We start from the raw sequence: 19789 nt of genomic DNA, 5'->3' as shown, positions 1-19789 counted from the left end.
AATGCATGAAGATCCCCTCTCCAATATTATTCAACTTCTACTTTCCTGGGTTCTAGTGTGCTAAATGGGAATCCCCCCTGCTGCCAGTGTATCACAACAGAAGTGTCTATTTCTTCCATCTTCCAGATGGATGGCCCCCTTGATTCACACCGCCATATTCCATTGAACTCAACCCCGCCCCCATGTATCCCACCCCCCCAAAAAAAAACAGACCCTTTGGCTCAACATAACTTGCTATTGGAAAACTTAAGGATAAAATGTATGGTTGGCAGCCTCCAGTTGGGGCCCAGAGATCTCCCAGAATTATAAATGATTGACAGACAAGAAAGATAATTTCCCATAGAGAAAATGGCTACTTCAGAGGATAGATTATATGATATTATGCCTGAGTAATATCCACCAAATTTCCAGGAATTTCTGAACATGGAGTTGGCAACTCTGAGTATGTACACACACACTTTTCTTTCACAGCTATGGTCTACCTAGCATTCAGAGGAAGGTGGCCAGATATCCCGCCTTTGGTGGGACAATCCTGCATTTGGGGGCATTAGCCCCACGTCCCGTGGCATTTTCCAAATGTCCTGTGGCATTCTCCAATTTTTTAAAAAATTGATTTGTATTTATTTTGCTGTGCACTGCGCAGACTACTGGTTTATTCCAGTCCAGACCATATAGTCTCTTTCAAACTGTGCTACTTCAAGAGAGTATACATTTGCTTAAATTAGTTTAAGTGAAAAAGGTCTACTCCCAGTCTTACTCAGGGCTATCCAATGGGTCTACTCCCAAGGAAGCATTTGTAGGATAGCATTATTAGGTTCAAACATGTAGAATATGCCAGTTTTGCTCATCTTGATGGGTTGAATTTACCTTTTGACATGTGAGGACCCACAAGGCTTGTGCAGAGATGAGGGGAAAGAATTCCATCCTTTTTGCACCCGTACTAAGCTGTCCAATCACTGGCCAGCCCACCTTCCTGTAGAGCTGCCACCAACAGCTAGCTGCCTGGCTCCCACACCTGGAGCAAGAGGCTCCAGCTCCTCTGCTTTATTTCTACAAATCCACATTCCACAATGACTCTGCCCCAGCAGCCTGGCTCATGCAGTGATGGCCCCAGAGAACTAGTTGTGAGATTGGGACTCTATTACCAATTCTAATTTTTTTGTGTGGATAAAGTATGTCTATAATCTGAATAAGAGCCTCTTGTGGCACAGGGTGGTAAGGCAGCGACATGCTGTCTGAAGCTCTGCACATGAGGCTGGGAGTTCAATCCCAGCAGCTGGCTCAAGGTTGACTCAGCCTTCCATCCTTCCGAGGTCGGTAAAATGAGTACCCAGCTTGCTGGGGGGTAAACGGTAATGACTGGGGAAGGTACTGGCAAACCACCCCGTATTGAGTCTGCCATGAAAACGCTGGAGGGCGTCACCCCAAGGGTCAGACATGACTCGGTGCTTGCACAGGGGATACCTTTACCTTTACCTATAATCAGAGTATATAGAGTGTGTGTGTGTGTGTCCTTTGGTTCTGAAATTTCACCTGAGGAAATTGATTTTTGAGACATATTCCAACATTTAAGCAATAAGTGCTGATAGATCTGCAGAATATTTCCTTCCACCATGTTTTGAATTGCATAAGCACAAATAACAACAGTCACTAGGGTTACAAATATAAGCAGAGTTGTTAGTTTTAACCAGAAAGTCATTTAGAGGAAAGTAACATTGATAATAAAACCTGTTGCCATGTCAGCAACTATGCAACATTTTTTGTCTGTGTTACAATACCTGCTTGTGTGTGAAAATGTTCTCAATGAAATTCATTTTAGCAGGTGCTTAGTCAACTACTTGGCTGCTCAGCTGGGTCTAATACAGGGCTGGGTCTAATACCAACTGGGTCTAATACAGGGCTGCCCAATGCATGCAATCTGGTTTTTCCTCGTGCCCAATTTGAATCTTTTTTTTAAAAAGCAAACTAGTAGAATAACAAATAGGCGATCAATTGTGCAGGCAAAGCAAAATAAAATAAAATCCCCACATTTTAAACACAAAGCATGTCTCTCTAAAGCCCCCCCCCCCCCAAATCAGGAAGCTTATACAGGGCCCAATTCGGCAGCTTTGGCTGCAGCTTCCATGTAAGTCAATTCAACAGGTCAGCCATAATACAAGTAAATGAAATAGTTTTCAAGCTGGTGATGGCAAATGAACAGTTTATGCCACTATAAATAATTCCTCAAACTTTTGCATGGTACAGCAGAACTTTGGAGCATAATCTCTTACATGGAGGCCGCATTAGCAAGCCCAAAAAAGAGCTACATGTTAAGCCAAAATGTAATAAAATTATTAACCTACTTATTTTGATCAAAAGTAAACATTCAAAGGTAAACAAATAAATGTCAATTTAATGCAATCTTTTTTCGAATATTTTATTGTGGAATCCTTTTATTTAGCTACACGCTTACCTAGTCAGTGTGATTTTTGTGGCTGTTTTCTGTTAGCCAAGGCATTGATATCCAAGTCAAGGTTTGTGACAGACACTCTTAAAATGTCATGTAAATGTTCATCTGTAAGCCTTGATCTACAATTTCACAATTTTCATCTTGGAAAAGGTTTGTTCACAGATGTAAGTGATGCCAAAGACTGTGAACATGCCTGCAGCAAATTTCTTAAGGTTGATAAATATATCAGGTAGACCAGAATAAAAATCTAACACTATTTTTTTTGTAAATGTCTCTGAGATGATCACTGCCTTGCAAATCAATTAGTTATATCTGAAAAAGTTACTTGCATTCTCTGGTGCTACTTCAGATTGATTCTGAAACATTTTTATTTCCTTTCCAAGCTTATGGCAATCAGTGAATCTGTTCTGAAATTCCACTTAGGAATTCCACAATAGGTTCAGTACTTTGATGTGTCTTTCACCATTGAATTGTAAATTCCCATCCTTCTCAAATTTTAGTCCATTGCAGCATGAGAAGTTTGAAGTTACCTTCACTAACTTGCTTCACAAAAATGTTTAGTTTTGCTTCAAAACCTTTCAACTCGGTATACATGTAATCACAAGCTTTCCTTTCCCCTGCAACCTTAGATTCAATGTGTTCAGATGCTCTGTGATATCTGTTAAGAAAGCCAAATCAAAAATCCATTCGGGGACAGAAAGTGTTTCTTGACCTTAACACATGGTGAAGACTGAAAAATCGTTTGAGGACTTGGCCTCTGCTAAGCCACTTGTCTTTTGCATGGTACAATACATCCCCATATTCTGCATCTATCTCTGAGAGAAAATTTTGAAACTGATGATAAGAAAGGCCATGAGGCCTGATGCTGGATACAACAATATGCATCACACTTTCCTGCTGAAAAATGTTTACTACACAGGGCTTGCCGATGGATGATGCACTGAAATTTCATGGGAGGTATACCATTTAATTTCAATATCTCTTCATTTATTTTTCTGACTACAACCATTTTGTTGTTGTTAGGTGCGAAGTCGTGTCCGACCCATCACGACCCCATGGACAATGATCCTCCAGGCCTTCCTGTCCTCTACCATTCTCCAGAGTCCATTTAAATTTGCACCTACTGCTTCAGTGACTCCATCCAGCCAACTCATTCTCTGTTGTCCCCTTCTTCTTTTGCCCTCAATCGCTCCCAGCATTCGGCTCTTCTCCAGGGAGTCCTTCCTTCTCATGAGGTGGCCAAAGTATTTGAGTTTCATCTTCAGGATCTGGCCTTCTAAGGAGCAGTCAAGGCTGATCTCCTCTAGGACTGACCGGTTTGTTCGCCTTGCAGTCCAAGGGACTCGCAAGAGTCTTCTCCAGCACCAGAGTTCAAAAGCCTCAATTCTTTGGCGCTCGGCCTTCCTTATGGTCCAACTTTCACAGCCATACATTGCAACTGGGAATACCTTAGCCTTGACTAAACGCACTTTTGTTGGCAGGGTGATGTCTCAGCTTTTTAGGATGCTGTCTAGATTTGCCATAGCTTTCCTCCCCAGGAGCGTCTTTTAATTTCTTTGCCGCAGTCCCCATCTGCAGTGATCTTGGAGCCCAGGAAAATAAAATCTGTCACTATCTCCATTTCTTCCCCATCTACAACCATTTTACTTCCCACCATATTTCTGGCACCATCAGTTGTGCTGCTTTTTAATTTATCCCAGACTAAGATTTTCTAATTTACACACCTTTAGGAATGTTTCTACAGTTGTGGTGCCTTTCAAACTCTGCAATGCACACAACTCTTTTGTAATTCTGAAGTTGGAATCTAGTTGAGTATTGTCTGTAATGTCATTGCTCTCATCTAATGTCAAAGAAAAAATATCAATAACTTTTTGCCTTGACAACCAGTGACATATGCAACTCTTCTACTTCTTCAACACTTCTGGTGATTATAGGTGCAGATAAACTGACACAACTAACACAAGATACCTTCTTGGGGCACATTATTACTTTAACCATGCACTTTTTAACAAATTCACTATTAGAGAATGGTCTACCATTCTCAGCAATAGCAACATAATAGCTGGCCCTCACAGTAGACAGGTTCTATTCAACATGCTTTCTAAAACAATTTTGCTACAAAAACATTTTAAGAGAGTTTATCTTGTTCACTCGCACCTCTCCTTGATATATTGAGTAGTTCTTGTGACAGGATTCAAAGTGTTGTACTCTTTTAATACTGAGACAGTTTCAAGACATACCAGGCAAACTGCTTTATCCTTGTTTAAAATAAATAAGTACTTAGTCAGTTTTTCATTAAAGACACAGTGTTCATGCACAATTTTTCATTTCTTTGAAATAGAACTTCCTTTTGCTGACATCTTACAGGGATTTCAGCAGAGCAGCAGGTATAGAATTTCAATGTTATCCTTGAATAAATGAAAATATGAGTAGTATAATTGTAGGGCCTAACTCCTTCCTTTCCCATTAAATCCACTCCACTCTAGCTGCCGTTAGCTGGGGATTTTGAATTCGCCCACGGTGAAGAAGAGACCCCTGCCCCTACAGCAGGGGTAGTCAACCTGTAATCCTCCAGATTTTCATGTGTTTGCTGGCAGGGGCTCATGGGAATTGTAGTCCATGAACATCTGGAGGACCACAGGTTGACTACCCCTGCTCTACAGTTCTCAGAATCACTGGGCTATATATACAGGCTAGGGAAAGTTTTTAAAATTGGATTGTGAACCAGGTAAATTTGCAATCCTAAATTCAATGAATACTATATTTATTTCTCAATAAACACAGTTCTTTGAAGTTTAAATATACACCTGCTAATATGTTTTAATTTTAATATGTTAAAAATTGGGAGCCCTCTAAAAAAGGGCAAGTAGACAGAGTTAGGGCAGCTTTCCACCTGGAAAAGAGTATATACCATGAATGTGGCAGCCAGAGGGTGGGGAACTTGGCTGGAGGAAGATGTGAGAAGGGGAAATCCATAAGCTTCCCTGCTAAGTTAGTACTCAAGAGTCTACTCACTGGCTTCTGCAATCAGATGCATAAGCAGACTCCTAGCTGGAGTGAGGAAGTGAGGACGGGCAGAAGCAAGGCCAGAAGTCAAAGCAACCAGCTCTTGTTCTGGAAGGAAGACTACTTTTGCTTGCAGCAGCGATGGCACCAGTAACTCTGGAAGCCACTTGCTTTGATGGGTGGTGCCTCCAAGAGATGTTCTGCATGCAAAACAGTTTGTATCCTTTTTTTTTTTTTTACAAAAATACCAGTCCTTTTACCATCCTTTCCTCACTTTTTTTTTTTTTTTTGCAAAACCAGATCTGACATCTGAATTCATTCACACACAATTTTACCTTCCTTATATACAGACATAGCTTCAGCATGGTAATTCATGGAGAGGAAGTGTTACAAAGCTGAGTGGTATGAGTACTTGAGCTTTGTTGCCTAGCATAACACCTAGAATGGCCAAAATGCTATTATGGAGAAGAAGAACAAGAAGGGGCTGCCAGAAGGAACCATGGAGACAAAAACAAACAATGTTGCTATTGTCTTTTTTTCCAGACTGTTCCATGTATTGTTCTTATGTTATTATGTAAACCACCCTGAGCCCCTGGGGAGGGCGGTATATAAATATAATAAATTAATAAATAATAAATTAAGAAAGTGACAGGATGAACTGTAGTAGATAGTGCCTCTTGAGGCAGGAAGAACAGTATGGGTCTGAGGGAAAATGCCCTGAAGGTGATAGCAGCATAGAAGTGCAGAAAGTAGATGGCAGTTTATGTTGCAGAAGATCATGTTGTATAAGGTATAGGTATTTAAAAAATGCTGTCTTGGTGAACTATTCTGATCTAGATTAAGCACGCTTCTAAAAGAACTAACTAGTAGTCCCAGATGATTACTCTTTGAACACAGCTGAATACTACCTTATGAAACAGTAATCTCTTAAATTTAAACACCTTTGTGAACACAACAGAAAAGGTGAAGAGGATATTCAAATAACTGTCATTATTTAGATTGCATGTTCCTCTTCAATCAAACAGAACATTGTCAATAAGGACAAGAAGACAGCCATTTCTCATCTTCCTTTGTTAGGCACATAAATAGCTCATGGGTAAGGGATCTGCAATAACTGATGTCCCATGTATTTTAATTTAATTACCATACTTATAAATGAACTTCTGCCACTTATAAAATCTGCCCCCCTTCAGAGTAGGGCCAGTTCACAATTGCAAAAAATAAAATGCCTCCCCAACTTCAACAGAATCTTAAAATATTTTAAATAGTATTTTAAAAATGTAACCATATAAAACATCAAAACAGATAAATATGTCCAGGTCTTGAGACACCCTTGGAAAATACAGAGATGGTAATAATCAAGAAGATCATATGAAGGATCAATTCACTGCATGTGCATATCCTAACAAGAATGAAGCATATGTGAGCACAGCTCATCCTGCAGGTAAAAGCTTATATTTATTTCCATTTACAGGTACATCTCTTCACTTTAAACTTAACCTGGCAATGCAATACATGAGAATAATTTGGTTTGGGGTTAAAAGACTTCCAAAAGGAATGAATTTTTATTTTCTTATCCAACAAGTAAAACGAAACAACAGACAATGCAAAATAAGTAAGTTTTAAACAGCACACAGAGACTAATTCTAAGTATCAAATTAAAATATTTTAGAGATTTAAGTATACACAATATTTCAACAATTGTCTGTTTGCTAAAAGTCTTATAGGCATTAGGCCCAATTGAAAATGTGGAATTGACAGACAGTATCCACCTATTGCAACAATGTAACACATGACCATCTGACAGCACAATTTTAAGAAACTTTTAGTTCAAAAATTCTAAGAGGAAAGGTCTATGTATCAAAATGGCACAAAATTACACAGGTAATTATGCCAGACAAAACATTTTAGGACAGATGTATATTTACATAACATCTCTAAAATGAGTTTCTATCTTAACAATAGTAAGAATGAAGCACACATTTTAAAAGAGTACTCCTTTAAAAAAGTGAAAAAGCTCAAAATAGTTACACTAAGCTGCTTACTTAAAAGTTAGACTTCCCATCCCTGTTTTGACAAACTTTAGATAATTATGCCTAAGACTTGATGCAATGGCTGAGTAAAAAGCTCAAAAGATGAAGTACATATTTTGCAGGCCATCAACTGAAGACAACCTATACGTGCGTTCATGAGATCTTTTGAACCTACTTAAAAACAAAAAAACTGATGCATATTCTTCTTCACCACCTGGAGACGTCCCACACGACTTTTTCAAAGGTAAATCACATTCGAACACTACCCTAGAAAAAGACACTTGTCATCCACTCCCAGTGGGCCAGCAGACGCCGGTTCAGCCATTTAATTTCGAATAAACTTTTTTGGGGAGGAGGGGGCAACGATTGGAGGACCGCGCCATTATCTCATAGCTGTTGTTGTGGGAGGCGGAAGAAAGTCTTATGCAAGCGCCGGCCGCTCCCTAGACCCACTTGGTAGAAGAGAAGGGAAACGCGACCGCTGCTGCTGGCCGGGAGTGCGGGTGAAAGAAGTTCCTTTTTGGCTTCAGAAAACAACAACGCTGCGTTGTACTGAGAAATGCGCCTCCTCCTCGTCGCCGCCGTTGCAAACGCGCCCAACGAACGGCTGCGCCCGCCCAGGAGGGCGGCTCGAAAGGCCGCCTTGCTCCACGCCCAAACGGCGTCTCGAGGCCCACGGGGCACCTGCCCCTTCACGAGCCTCCCTTCGAAAGGCGTTCCGGCGGGCTCGGCTCCAAACCCCTCTCCCCCGTCCTCCTCACACGCACATAGCACCGCCAGGGAAGCCATCATTATTCGTCGGTGCCAGGACAGCCACGCCCAGCCCCAGCCCCAAGAGAGGCGAGGAGGGGGCACGGCGCCGCTGAGACCGCACCCCCCCCCCAGCGCCCCATCTAGGTGGGAGAGGGAAACGAGAGAAAGCGACGGGCAGTTTCCACTCAAGGATCCCTGGCAGCAGCAGCAGCACCAAGCGCGCCACCGGTCTCATGCCCTCCCACGGCCGCCATTTACACTCCAACTCCCCGACTCTCCCTCTCAGTCAGCAACTCCTCCCCGCTGCTGCTGGCGACTTAAAGGGCGCATACGAACATGCTATCTGGAGCTAACGGACAAAGCCGTTTGATTGACTGATCAGCAGTTCAATAGTAACTGGCAGCGAATCACAATCCCTCCTTCCCGGCCAATAGTATGGGGCCAGTCTTGAGGGTGGAAAGCAAAGAGTTGTTGTATATATAAAAAGAATATTACGGAGTTTTTAGTACGGGTTTACTACTGCACTACTTACTCTCATCCACCTGCGGGGCACGAGTGGTTGAAGTACATAGCACATAGCCGTTCATGTGAGAATCTTACTCAAAACCACCTCAAGATAAAACGGACAGGGCCTGAGGGTACGCTTCGCGGAAGTGTTTCGAAGCCGTTGTAAACCATATACCAACATTGGTTTTGATCAGTTTATGAGTCCACACCTCACTGGCTAATGGGATACAGCAGGGCAAGGGAAGGGGGTTAAAAGAAAAGAGGAGCAGTCGTTTCCAAAGCCTCTTCTCTCTTCCTGAAGTAATGCCTATACAACTAAGATAATTTGAAACAACAATCAGTTAGGCTTGATTTGACTAATAGAAAATTATCTTCCTTTTGAAGCAGCAATAAATTTTGAGTCCAGTGGCATTTTCAAGACCAAAGTTTTATTCAAGAACTGGGCATGCACATGAACACTTTGAGGTGCCCCTGGACTCAATTTGTTCAGAAAATTATATTTTAACTGAGGTATCAAAAGAGGCAATAAGAAGACAAGGGTAGCTTTGCCCAAATAATGAAAAAGGGATTCATTAGTTGGTCTAAGATTTTCAGAGCCAACCTAGGCAGATCTATGTTGAAATCAATGGATTTAGGATGCTGAGAGATAGCATGTTGTACTGTAGTGGCTAGAATATACGTTTAGGATCTGGGACTCCAGTTTGAATCCCACTCTGCCAAGGAAGCTTGCTAGATAATCCTGGGTCAGTCACTCCCTAGGTATAATCGACCTTGGTGTATGGCTATGAGGATAAAATAAAAGCGATGAGAATGATGTAAGATGCTTTGGGTTCCTATTGGGAGAAAGGCATGGTATAAGTGATGTAAATAAAAAGTATCATATAGCTGTACTCTGACTGGGGAAACATGTGAAAACAAACAAGGTTTCACACCAGACAGAAATCCAGCAGGTCTAACCTTTCACATCACTAGACCTACATGACACAGCAAAACATAGCTAAATTGTCTATTTTGATGTTTTTAAAGGCATGGGGGCCCTTATAATGTCGGTACTAATTTCTGACTTTTTTTTTAATTGTCAGGAAACAATAAAAACATAGTACAGATCTAGATGACATGCAGCAATTCAACAAGTAAAACCCCATCAAGATAGGTTAATGTGCTAGTTTGTCACAGTAGAAAAGAGCAAGAGTCCAGTAACACCTTAAATACTAACACAATGTGTGGCAGGGTATGCTCGTCCCATCCATCTCCAACCAAACATGGAATTATTCCCACAAGTGATAAGCCCTTCTGTGTTTGTTCTCCTGTCCAAAGACCAGAGAATTAGATTTTAAATCACATTATTTATTTGTTGGATTTCTAGCTCACCAGGTTACAATACATATAAAACCTCATTAAAAAAAACCCAAACCCCATAAGACCAGATATCAGACATAAGCTAAGACTGGTGGTATAAACCTCCCCTCCCTACAACCACTATCCACCTGGGGAGAGTGATTTGCTGGATGTTACAATGTAGCCTGAGAAGGGACCCTGTTGATCTTGATTCCGGCCTCAACCAAAGACCTGGTGGAAGAGCTTCATTTTGCAGGCTCTGAGTCCTGGGGATTCCCTAGTTTGGAGTGTTGTACTAACTTTCATTTCTGTTATCTCTCATTCTAGTCTTTTAAAAAATTTCTTTGCAATAAAAAAGCTACTTTGAGGTCCCTTGTTGAATGTCCTGGAAGGTTAAAGTGTTACCCTGCAGATTTCTCAGTCCTGTCATTTTTGATGTCCCACGTGTCTATTTATACTTTTGCTGAGGGTTCGACGTGTTTATCCTAAGTAGAGAACAGAGGGTAGTTATTTTCTTTTCTTCCCTGGTCTCTTTTCAAAAGACTTCCAGAGGTGTAGAAGCATGACTACTGTAAATCACTGTAACGCCCAATCCCCCTGTTGATCTACTGCTCCAGTTTCACACAAGGAGAATTCTACTCGCCATCATTAGAAACCGGAAGTATGTAATCAAACTAATGGAGACTGTATCCCCTTGGCAGAAGCAGCGCGGATAGCAAGCTCGAGCGTAGCCCTAGAAGAGCGCTATGACTGACGTAAGTCAACAAAGGTCACGTGGGAAGGCCTGGGCGCGGCGATTGGCTGCGTGTGCATAGGCGAAAGGGGTGGGGAGGGGGGGTCACGGTGGCGGCGTGGGGTTCGCTGTGTGACACAATTACAACAACTTTGTGCAGCTGCTGGGGAAGTTTGTACAGGCAACAAATACACCGCACGCGGGCGCGCGCGGGCCCCTGTCACCCCGACTCCACTCACCTCGCGCCGCCGGGGCTGGCGGCTCAGCAGCGATGTAAACATTCTGCTCCGCCGCCGTCACCGCCAGCAGCAGCAGCAGCAGCAGCAGCAGCCTCCTCCTCCTCCTCCTCTCCCTCCTCCTCCTCCTCCTCTCCCCCCCAGTCTCCAGCGCTGGGGCTCCCTCCCTCCCTCCTCCTCCTCCGAGCCGCGGGGCTTCCCCCCGCCTCCCTCACCCTCCCTGCCGGCTGTTGTTGTTGTAATAAAAGTTGTGGTGGTGTGTGTGTGCGTCGGGCACCCCGCCCCGCCCAGCACTGGGGGGGTGTTGGGGGCGCGCGGGGAGGGGGGCCTTGCGATCGTGAGTTAATTACGTTGCGTTTCCATGAAATCGTGTGGAGTGTCGCTCGCCGCCGCTGCTGCCGCCTCTACTGCTTCTTTCGGTGATGAGGAAAAGAAAATGGCGGCGGGGAAAGCGAGCGGCCAGAGCGAGGAGGACTTCGCCAGCCTGACAGCGGAGGAAAGAGAAGTCCTTTCCGGCCTCGACAGGTACCCAAACGGCAGCCTCCGGGTTCCGGCTCCTCCGGTGTTCGCCTGCCTGCCTGCCTGCCTGCCCGCTTTCCTTCCTTCCCTCCCTCCCGCTCGCTCGCTCGGGCTGTGCGGGAGAAGAGTGAATGTGTGCGAGAGAGAAAGAGCGAGCGTGAGGGAGCGAGCGAGCGAGCGAGCCGTGGTGGTGCTCCTGGGCCGGAGTGCGGGCTGTACCCTGCCAGGCGGCGTGAGAGAGCGAATGAAGCGTGTATTTCGGGCGGGGGTTTCTCGGCTAACGTCGCTGTTTTCCCTCAACCTCTCTCTCTGCCTGCCTGCAGCCGACTCTTCGGATTTCTGAGGCTTCATGAAGATGGCGCCAGAACGAAGGCCTTGCTGTTAAAGGTAAGGGGACTGGGGTGGGGGAGGAGGCAACCGACCAGGGAGCCACCCTCACCCCCCCGCGCGCGTGTGTTTATGGAGGGAGAGAGCAGAGGCAGGAAACCCTCAGATCGCGGCCAGCAGAGTCTCCGGCCCGGCCGCCCTCCTCCTGGGCTTTCGGATGAGAAAAGCTATCTCCAGCTACTTTGGTACGCGCCTCTGGCCAGAGGTGGTTCTTCCTCCTTCCCTCCCACCATCAGGTGCTCAGGGTGGCGAACTCCTTTTGGTCTCTTTCTGGATTTAGTCCCAGAAGTAGGACTGGGTTTGTCCAGTTGGGAGCAGCCGTTGTGAGGAATCCGGAGAAGCTCGGATGTTACTTATTTGTCATTTGCCACTGTGGACCTTCGTTTTCTCCTGGTTTTAGCCCTTTTCCTGCTGTCCAGGAAGATGGATTTTATTGAATCACCATTCCTGATTCTATTTCTCTTACAGAAATGTGGCCCTTTTCTTCAAAAGAGTTCAGGAGTAGATGGCTAAATGATTTGTTTACTCTTTTGCTCTATCATTCCCTCAAGCCTGCAAACTTATTTCAGTGAGTGACTTGTCTCTCAGTTTTTTGTTGAGGGAAGAGAAAGGCACTTCTTGCTGTTTTTCTGGAATGGGAAAAAGTTGTTTCACACCTGAGTAGCTAAAGAAAAATGTTTCTGTAAAAAGTTCTTAGTCCTGTCATTTGCCTAAGTAATGGCTGCTCCTGTCGGCCCAAGATGGCCGGACTGGGAGGAGAAAAAGCAGGGTGGGAGGAGATAAACAGGGAAATAAATAGGAAGAATGCATATGTACATGAGCTGAACTGTACAGTTTTCAGCAGCTAGCTGCATAGACAAATTTTATTTGTGTCCCAAGATTCTATCCCCTCCCCCTTGGTTTGCTAAAGCAGGGTCTTGTATTTGCAGAGCTGGAGGATAACATTATCTACCTGTAGTGTTATCTAGCTGTTTATAAGCGCCATGGAGAAAGGCCATGGAGCCTAGACTTGACAATTTAATTAAAAATTGTTACTCATTACATAGTAGGAAAGACACATTAGTATGTCTAGTTTTCTCACCATATGTTTGACATGTCACTAAGTAGTCTGGGTATAAGAAACTGTTCTCATATTTTAAAACAGTGGTCTACTGCATTGGATTTATTCATCTGTTTGGGCCTACTTCAGTGTTTTCATCTTGGTGTAACCGGCAAAATTTGTGTTCTGTGAATACATGATTTTTCAGTTCATGGAAATTATTATTTTGTTTTAGGTAATTAGCTGTTCTATATTTCTTAGGCTTGCTGTTTTGAAATAGTCAGCCTTTAAAGACATTTATGCACTAAATACTTTAATTTTAATGTACATCATCTGGCATATTGGTTGTTCAAAGTTTCATGCACTAATGGATTTGAGATGTAAAATTGGTTCAGAAATGAGAATACAGTAAGATTATACTATTAAATGCTAGAACTCAACCTGGCAGTAGGAACAATAAAAATACTTGTAGGGATTGCAACTTATGTTTTTTAGAGGTATTAATGTACTTTTAGTACGTGTTCATGAGCATCCATATTTACTGCCTACATGCATTTCTTTAGCAAGACGTATCTTTAGCCACCTGCTTTTGTACAGTGGTAGGCTTGGGATCTTGTCATTCTTATGAGGTAGTTGGTATTAGTTAGTATGTGTGGATGCTTTATTTGTAATTTTGGAAGCTCTATTGACACAGAAATCATGAAATGTTGCTTTAATGCTTGTAACATTATATAATGTAATCTTGTTATTGTTTTAATTAATTTGATGGCTGTTTTAAATAAGTAAAGCATGGATTGATAATTAAATAGGAATGACAAAACTGGGCAGATAAACTTACAAAAAATGGCTGTTCCTTATCATTGGATGAGTAATGTCCCAGGCCTTAAGGAATTAAGAGTAACATTAGAATGGATTACTAGCAGGCAAAAGTTGTGGTTGAGGTAGTTAGATAAGAACTGATTGCAGACTAGCGTGTTTTTTATGTCATAGCAACAGAATTGCTGTCACATCATGGTTAGAGTGATTGTGAGCTGTATGTAAAAATCCAAGTTTATTTAGAATCCTACCCAAATCTGTTCAGTTTGATTTACTACCATATTTATTTATTTATTATAGTTATATACCGCCCTCCCCGGGGGCTCAGGGCGGTTTACATAATAACATAAGAACAATACATGGAACATCTGTGGAAACATTATTGTAACATTCATCTTCTGGACCTTCATTATTAGATAATTCTTATTTCCCAGGGTTTGCAGAAAAATTTGGAATCTAAAATAAATAAAAATGGGGGGGGGGGACTAGCCTGAAGTGGCTGAAGCATTAAGAAATGGATACTCTCAGTGGCTATTGTTAGGCAACCACAACAGTTTTACATAATTCTAGGCTTGGTTTCTGTCACTAAAGGGCAGGGGCTATTTTGGCCTTTGAGGAGAACTCATAGGATGACAGCATTCACCCAAATATGGCCCACTTGCTACTGTTTCACAGCCAATGTGGGGTTAGTGGTTAGAGTTTTGAATTAGGATCTCAAATTTCCATTCTGCCAGAGAAACACACTGAGTGACCCTGGGCCAGATACACATTCTAAACCTAACTTACTTCACAGGCAAGGGTGGCTTGGTTTATTAAGAGTACCAGGATACCTCCCAGTGGGCCACTGTCTTTGCGCCATGCCAGTTCTATGACAGATGGGCCGAGTCTGACCCATGTGAAGTGAGGAAGTAAAGGCCCATCCAATCTTTGTGCAACGGGGTGTCTGGATCACCCTGCCTAAGGGAGGGAGGCAGCCCCCAGCCAGTTGGTTATACTTCATCTTCTTCTGCATCAGCTTGGTGTAGTGGTTAAGAGAGGTGGCTTCTAATCTGGCGAGACAGGTTTGATTCCCTGTTCCCCCACATGCAGACAGCTGGGTGACCTTGGGCTCGCTGCAGCACTGACAAAGCTTGTAATATCAGGGCTCTCTCAGATTCACCTACCTCACGGGTGCCTTTTGTGGGGAGAGGAAAAGGGAAAGTGATTGTAAACCACTTTGAGAGAAAAGTGGCTTATAAGAACCAACTCTTTTCTCTCTCCCTCTTTGCAGGATCATGATGGGCTGGTGGAAGGGTCCTTCTCCAGGGTTTTTCATTACCGATTTGCCCCTGTTCACAGGGTTGTTGTGAGGATGAAATGGAGGAGGGAAAAATGATGTAAATTGTTTTGGATCTAGATTGTGAAGAAAGGCAGAGTATAAATAAAGTAAATAAGTAATTTATTTATTTAGATTTTTATACCGCTCTTCCATACAGCTCTGGGTGGTTTACATAGAGCGTCATAGAGTAATTACATAGAACATTATAACAAATATAACAATCATAGCATAACGTATCAACCAGAACAATATTTTAATGGGGACAGTATCATTGACAAAATCCTTGGGTAGGTCAGATTGTACAGTCATGGAAGGGGGTGATGGAGGGGGGAACCAGTAGATGTTTTGGGGTCAGTCGGCCTCAAGCAAATGCCTGGTGAAGGCCTTTTGCAGGCCCTGCAGAATTGTGGAAGTTTGGGCAGGGCCCTGATCTCTTCAGGGAGCTTGTTCCACCAGCTGGGGGCCAGGACCGAAAACGCTCTGATCCTTGTTGAGGATGTGCTTCTTTGGGGCCAGGGATCTGCAGCCAGTTGGAGGTGGTGGAGCGTAAGGCTGTTTTGGGGGTATAGGCAGGCAGTCTCTCAGGGAGAGCAGTGGTTGATTGGTGGATGGGAAGGAGAGAAGGAGGCAGGAAAGGTCTGGGGTATGTGAGTTGCCTGGAAGAGGGACAGTAGAAATACTGTGAGGAAGAGGAGATGAGAGAAAAGGAGAGAAAAGGACCAAGCCCTATGAAGATAGGTTGAGGGACTTGGGAATGTTCAGCCTGGAGAAAAGGAGGTTGAGAGGGGACATGATAACCCTCTTTAAGTATTTGAAAGGTTGTCACTTGGAGGAGGGCAGGATGCTGTTTCTGCTGGCTGCAGAGGAGAGGACACGCAGTAATGGGTTTAAACTTCAAGTACAACGATATAGGCTAGATATCAGGAAAAAGTTTTTCACAGTCAGAGTAGTTCAGCAGTGGAATAGGCTGCCTAAGGAGGTGGTGAGCTCCCCCTCACTGGAAGTCTTCAAGCAAAGGTTGGATACACACTTTTCTTGGATGCTTTAGGATGCTTAGGGCTAATCCTGCGTTGAGCAGGGGGTTGGACTAGATGGCCTGTATGGCCCCTTCCAACTCTATGATTCTATGATTCTATGAGTGCCTCACATTAAGTCCTCATGGATCCAGCACTGTGCAACTAGGTCTGGCTTAGCAACTGGCAACTGGTAATTTAGTCAGATTTTTCCCAGAGAGAGGTTGCCAGGGGAAGGAAGGAGGGAATGCTGAAGATGGTGCAAATAAATGTAGGTTGGCTGGGGGTGAGAAGGAAGCAGCAAAAGGGGTGAAACTAAGGGAACTTTCATTGAAGGGAAAGAGGAGATAGAGGGTCAGGGGAAATGAAATTCCTCCATGTTCTTGTGGGGTTTTATTTTGTCTTAAATAATAGTAATGGAAAACCACTTGATCCCTATCCTTGTCCCCTTTTTAACTGATAAAACCCAAGCAATTAATTTGCTTGATTTACTTGATACCCCAATTTCCTCTCCAGTGGGAACCTGAGATGACTTGCCACATTCTCTGCTTCCATTTGGTCAGCTCAACAATCATGTGAGTTAGGATAGGCTTTATAGAGTTTTCTGCTTAAGTACCTCTCAGATGTGTGATAATGTGACTTTAATTTTAAAGATTTGGCTTATAGTTTTAAAGATCATCCTTGCAGATTCTGGATCAAATGGTCTTTAAGTGTCATATGGTTGCTAGTTCATGATGTGGGTTGCCATTCAGAAATTATTGTTTTTACCAAATCACATCACACTTTTTATATAAACATAAATTTATATAAATATAAATAAGTAGAATTGCCTCAATGCTGCTTTTAGTATTGCTTCAGAAGGTGCACATTTATCAAATTTATGTGTATAATAATGAAGCACTTGGAGATTTCTTGTGAAAGTCAGGAATATGTTACTTGAATTGAGTAGAGCAAAATAGCCAAACTGTGCTTTACATACTTCTGCTCTGATTTCCCCGTATTCTACTAGTGAAAGGAGAGAATACAAACTCATTTCTCTGTTATTAATTAAGGAAAGTACTAATGTGAATGTGACAACTGGACGCTAATGCATAAGAGCATATTCATTTGAAATACAAATAGGATAAGAAAATTATTGAAAATAGTTCCCCAGTATCCTGCTTCAGGTAGGTTAGAGCAACTGCTTCTAATATGGGGCAGGCTGATTACTGTTCTGTCCTGGTCTGAGCTTAGCCTTTGGTGGGTGAGTGGAGGGAACAGCTCTGGTATAGCAACTCTATGTACATGTGGAACAGCAGGCTACTATTTTTCTATTGTAGCTTGTTTTATGTTATACTGAGTTCTGGAGAATATCTATATTAGTAAAACGCTATCACCACTGTGAGTTAAATTATATGTTTATTGACTAAGCAGAGTGGTGAGTGCATCATTACACTGGATTAATGCACCACATTAATATTTAATATAGTAAATTCTAGTGTAAAATTTATTTACATAATTGATTAGAGTACTAACAACATTTTGTGTTGGCATGCTGTATGATGGTATATGTTTATATTTTAAAAATAGGTTGAAGTTTAGCGTTCACAGTACGTAAGAATGGATTTGGGCAAATATGACTATTAATAATATGGCAAGTTTTATCTGTGCAATTGTGAGATCTCTTATATCCCCATAGGCTAACATAACTATTATCAATAACATATTACCAAAGTGTGTGAGTGATATTTTACCTTTGCATACTTAGATGGATGTCTATATGAGTGGACAGAAGTTCTCATCTGTAGTCATGATAGCTGCATTTTTACTCAACTTTCAGTTATCTTGTCAAGTACTCAGTATGGCAGTTGTGACATGATATACCTATTTTAAAATGGGAAGTCTTGTTTACAAACAAAGTAACATGGAGTGAAATGTGTTAATGCTTGTGCTAGGATTGAGTGAATTTGAGAACATTTTCTATTTTATAACCAGCAGCTGGTCCACTGGATGTATGTAATATTATTTTGAATAAAGTTAGTAAGGTAGTGTTTGAATGTAAGTTCTTCTTGCAAACATGCTGTTAATACATTAGTAAAAGTTTGATTTTGTTTTCTGATGCTGAACTTTATATAGTGGTATTCTCTCTTAGTTTATTTCTAGGTGATCTTACAAGCAGACATGATAGGAATTATTAGAGAATGTGTGCACTCTGTGCCCTTAAATGAATTCATGTAGATGAAAATTAAATTGACTTCAGTGACACTTCCAAGTAAACAAGCAAAGGACTGTAGGTCTGCCTAATCATTTGTACGTTTACTCAGAAATAAGATCTACTTTCATGCAAGTGTGCATTAGATTGCAGCTTCAGTGATGCCCTTTGGATGGGTACAAGTCTACTTGAAGACTGACACTGAAATGAATATTTAGATCTAGGTATTTTTCTATTTCCCATTATTTTAAAAATTCACAGTAACAAAGTAGTGATATATTGTGAAAAGAGGTCAATGAAGTGTAGTTTTTCCACATTTATTTAAAATCCATAGCTGTTTCAGAACAGTATGCCACTTCTAATTAATACCTGTTTTCCATCTTGCATTTCATCCTTATAATTTAGTAGAATGCTCATATCTAATTTATCTGTGCCTATTCAGAAGTACTTCTGGGTTGTTTAAAATTTTTTTTGCTAAAGTCCAAACACAGTTTTTAAAAGGGAACTTGGTTTCATATAACACACTGGAAGCATCACAGGTAGAGAAAATAGCCAATGTGCCTTATGAGTTCTGTAGGAATACTTCAAGAACACAAAAAGTCACCTTTTGAAAACTCCAATCCGGCCTTGAATATTATTCCAGTCTTCAAAAAAGGGAGAAGAGATCACCCAGGAAATTACAGGCCACTGAGTGACCTGTGCTAGGGAAGATAATAGAGGAGATGATAAAGAGGGCAACCTGCAAACATCTGAAAGACAACTTGGTGTTCTGGGGAAGACAGCATGGCTTTTTATATCCTGCCAGACCAACCTGGTCCTTTCACCAAGTGATGGGTTTACTAGATTATGGAAACTAAGTTAATGTTGTTTGCCTAGATTTCAGTATGGCTTTTGACAAGGTTCTCCATGATGATCTGATTGGTAAACTGGATTACCGCAGACTGGATTTTTGAGTAGTTAGGTGGATAGGGAACTGGTTAGAAAACTGCACCTAAAGAATAGTTATCAAAAGTATTTCATCAGATAGGAGGGAGGTGTGCAGTGGATTGCCACAGTGCTCAGTACTGGGTCTGGTACTTTATATCATTTTTATCAATGATTTGGATGAGAGGGTGGAGGGGCTACTAATTAAATTTGTAAATGATACCCTTGAAGATAGAGATAATGAGATATGAACATGTTGGAATAGTGGGCCAATGAGAACAAGATGTAATTCAATAAGGGTAAGCGCAATTCAATAAGGATAAGTTCTGCATCTTGGTCACAAAAATGAAAAGCATGCATACTGGATGGGAGATACACTTAAAGTTAGATAGATGTGTGTGTGAATGAGATCTTGGTACTTGTGGACTGTAAGCTAAATATGAGCAGACAGTGTATGTGGCAGTAAAAAAGGCAAATGCAGTCTTGGTATCAATGGAGGCATCACACTGAAATTGCAAGATGTCATA

At 42.1% G+C, this 19789-nt stretch overlaps 1 protein-coding gene and 1 long non-coding RNA gene across 7 annotated transcripts in view; one reads left to right on the top strand and one right to left on the bottom strand.

Moving 5' to 3' along the window:
• Positions 1–11163, bottom strand: part of LOC143840001 (uncharacterized) — a 64608-nt gene extending 53445 nt beyond the window's left edge. For all 3 annotated transcript variants that reach the window (XR_013231967.1, XR_013231968.1, XR_013231969.1), the window contains exon 1: positions 11059–11163. This is a non-coding gene — a long non-coding RNA (uncharacterized LOC143840001). The remainder of the gene's footprint in view (positions 1–11058) is intronic.
• Positions 10936–19789, top strand: part of KDM6A (lysine demethylase 6A) — a 177149-nt gene continuing 168295 nt past the window's right edge. For 2 of the 4 annotated variants that reach the window (XM_077342853.1, XM_077342850.1), the window contains exons 1-2: positions 10936–11580; positions 11898–11961. In XM_077342853.1, the coding sequence (XP_077198968.1) occupies positions 11417–11580; positions 11898–11961 (228 nt within the window). In that variant the 5' untranslated portion in view covers positions 10936–11416. The remainder of the gene's footprint in view (positions 11581–11897; positions 11962–19789) is intronic. The other 2 variants (XM_077342852.1, XM_077342851.1) reach the window with 1 other exon arrangement.

Source organism: Paroedura picta, chromosome 6 (genome assembly GCF_049243985.1).
Source record: "Paroedura picta isolate Pp20150507F chromosome 6, Ppicta_v3.0, whole genome shotgun sequence".
NCBI lineage: Eukaryota > Metazoa > Chordata > Lepidosauria > Squamata > Gekkonidae > Paroedura > Paroedura picta.
The sequence above is the reverse complement of the archived record's forward strand: the minus strand, read 5'-3'. Positions and strand labels throughout refer to the sequence as shown.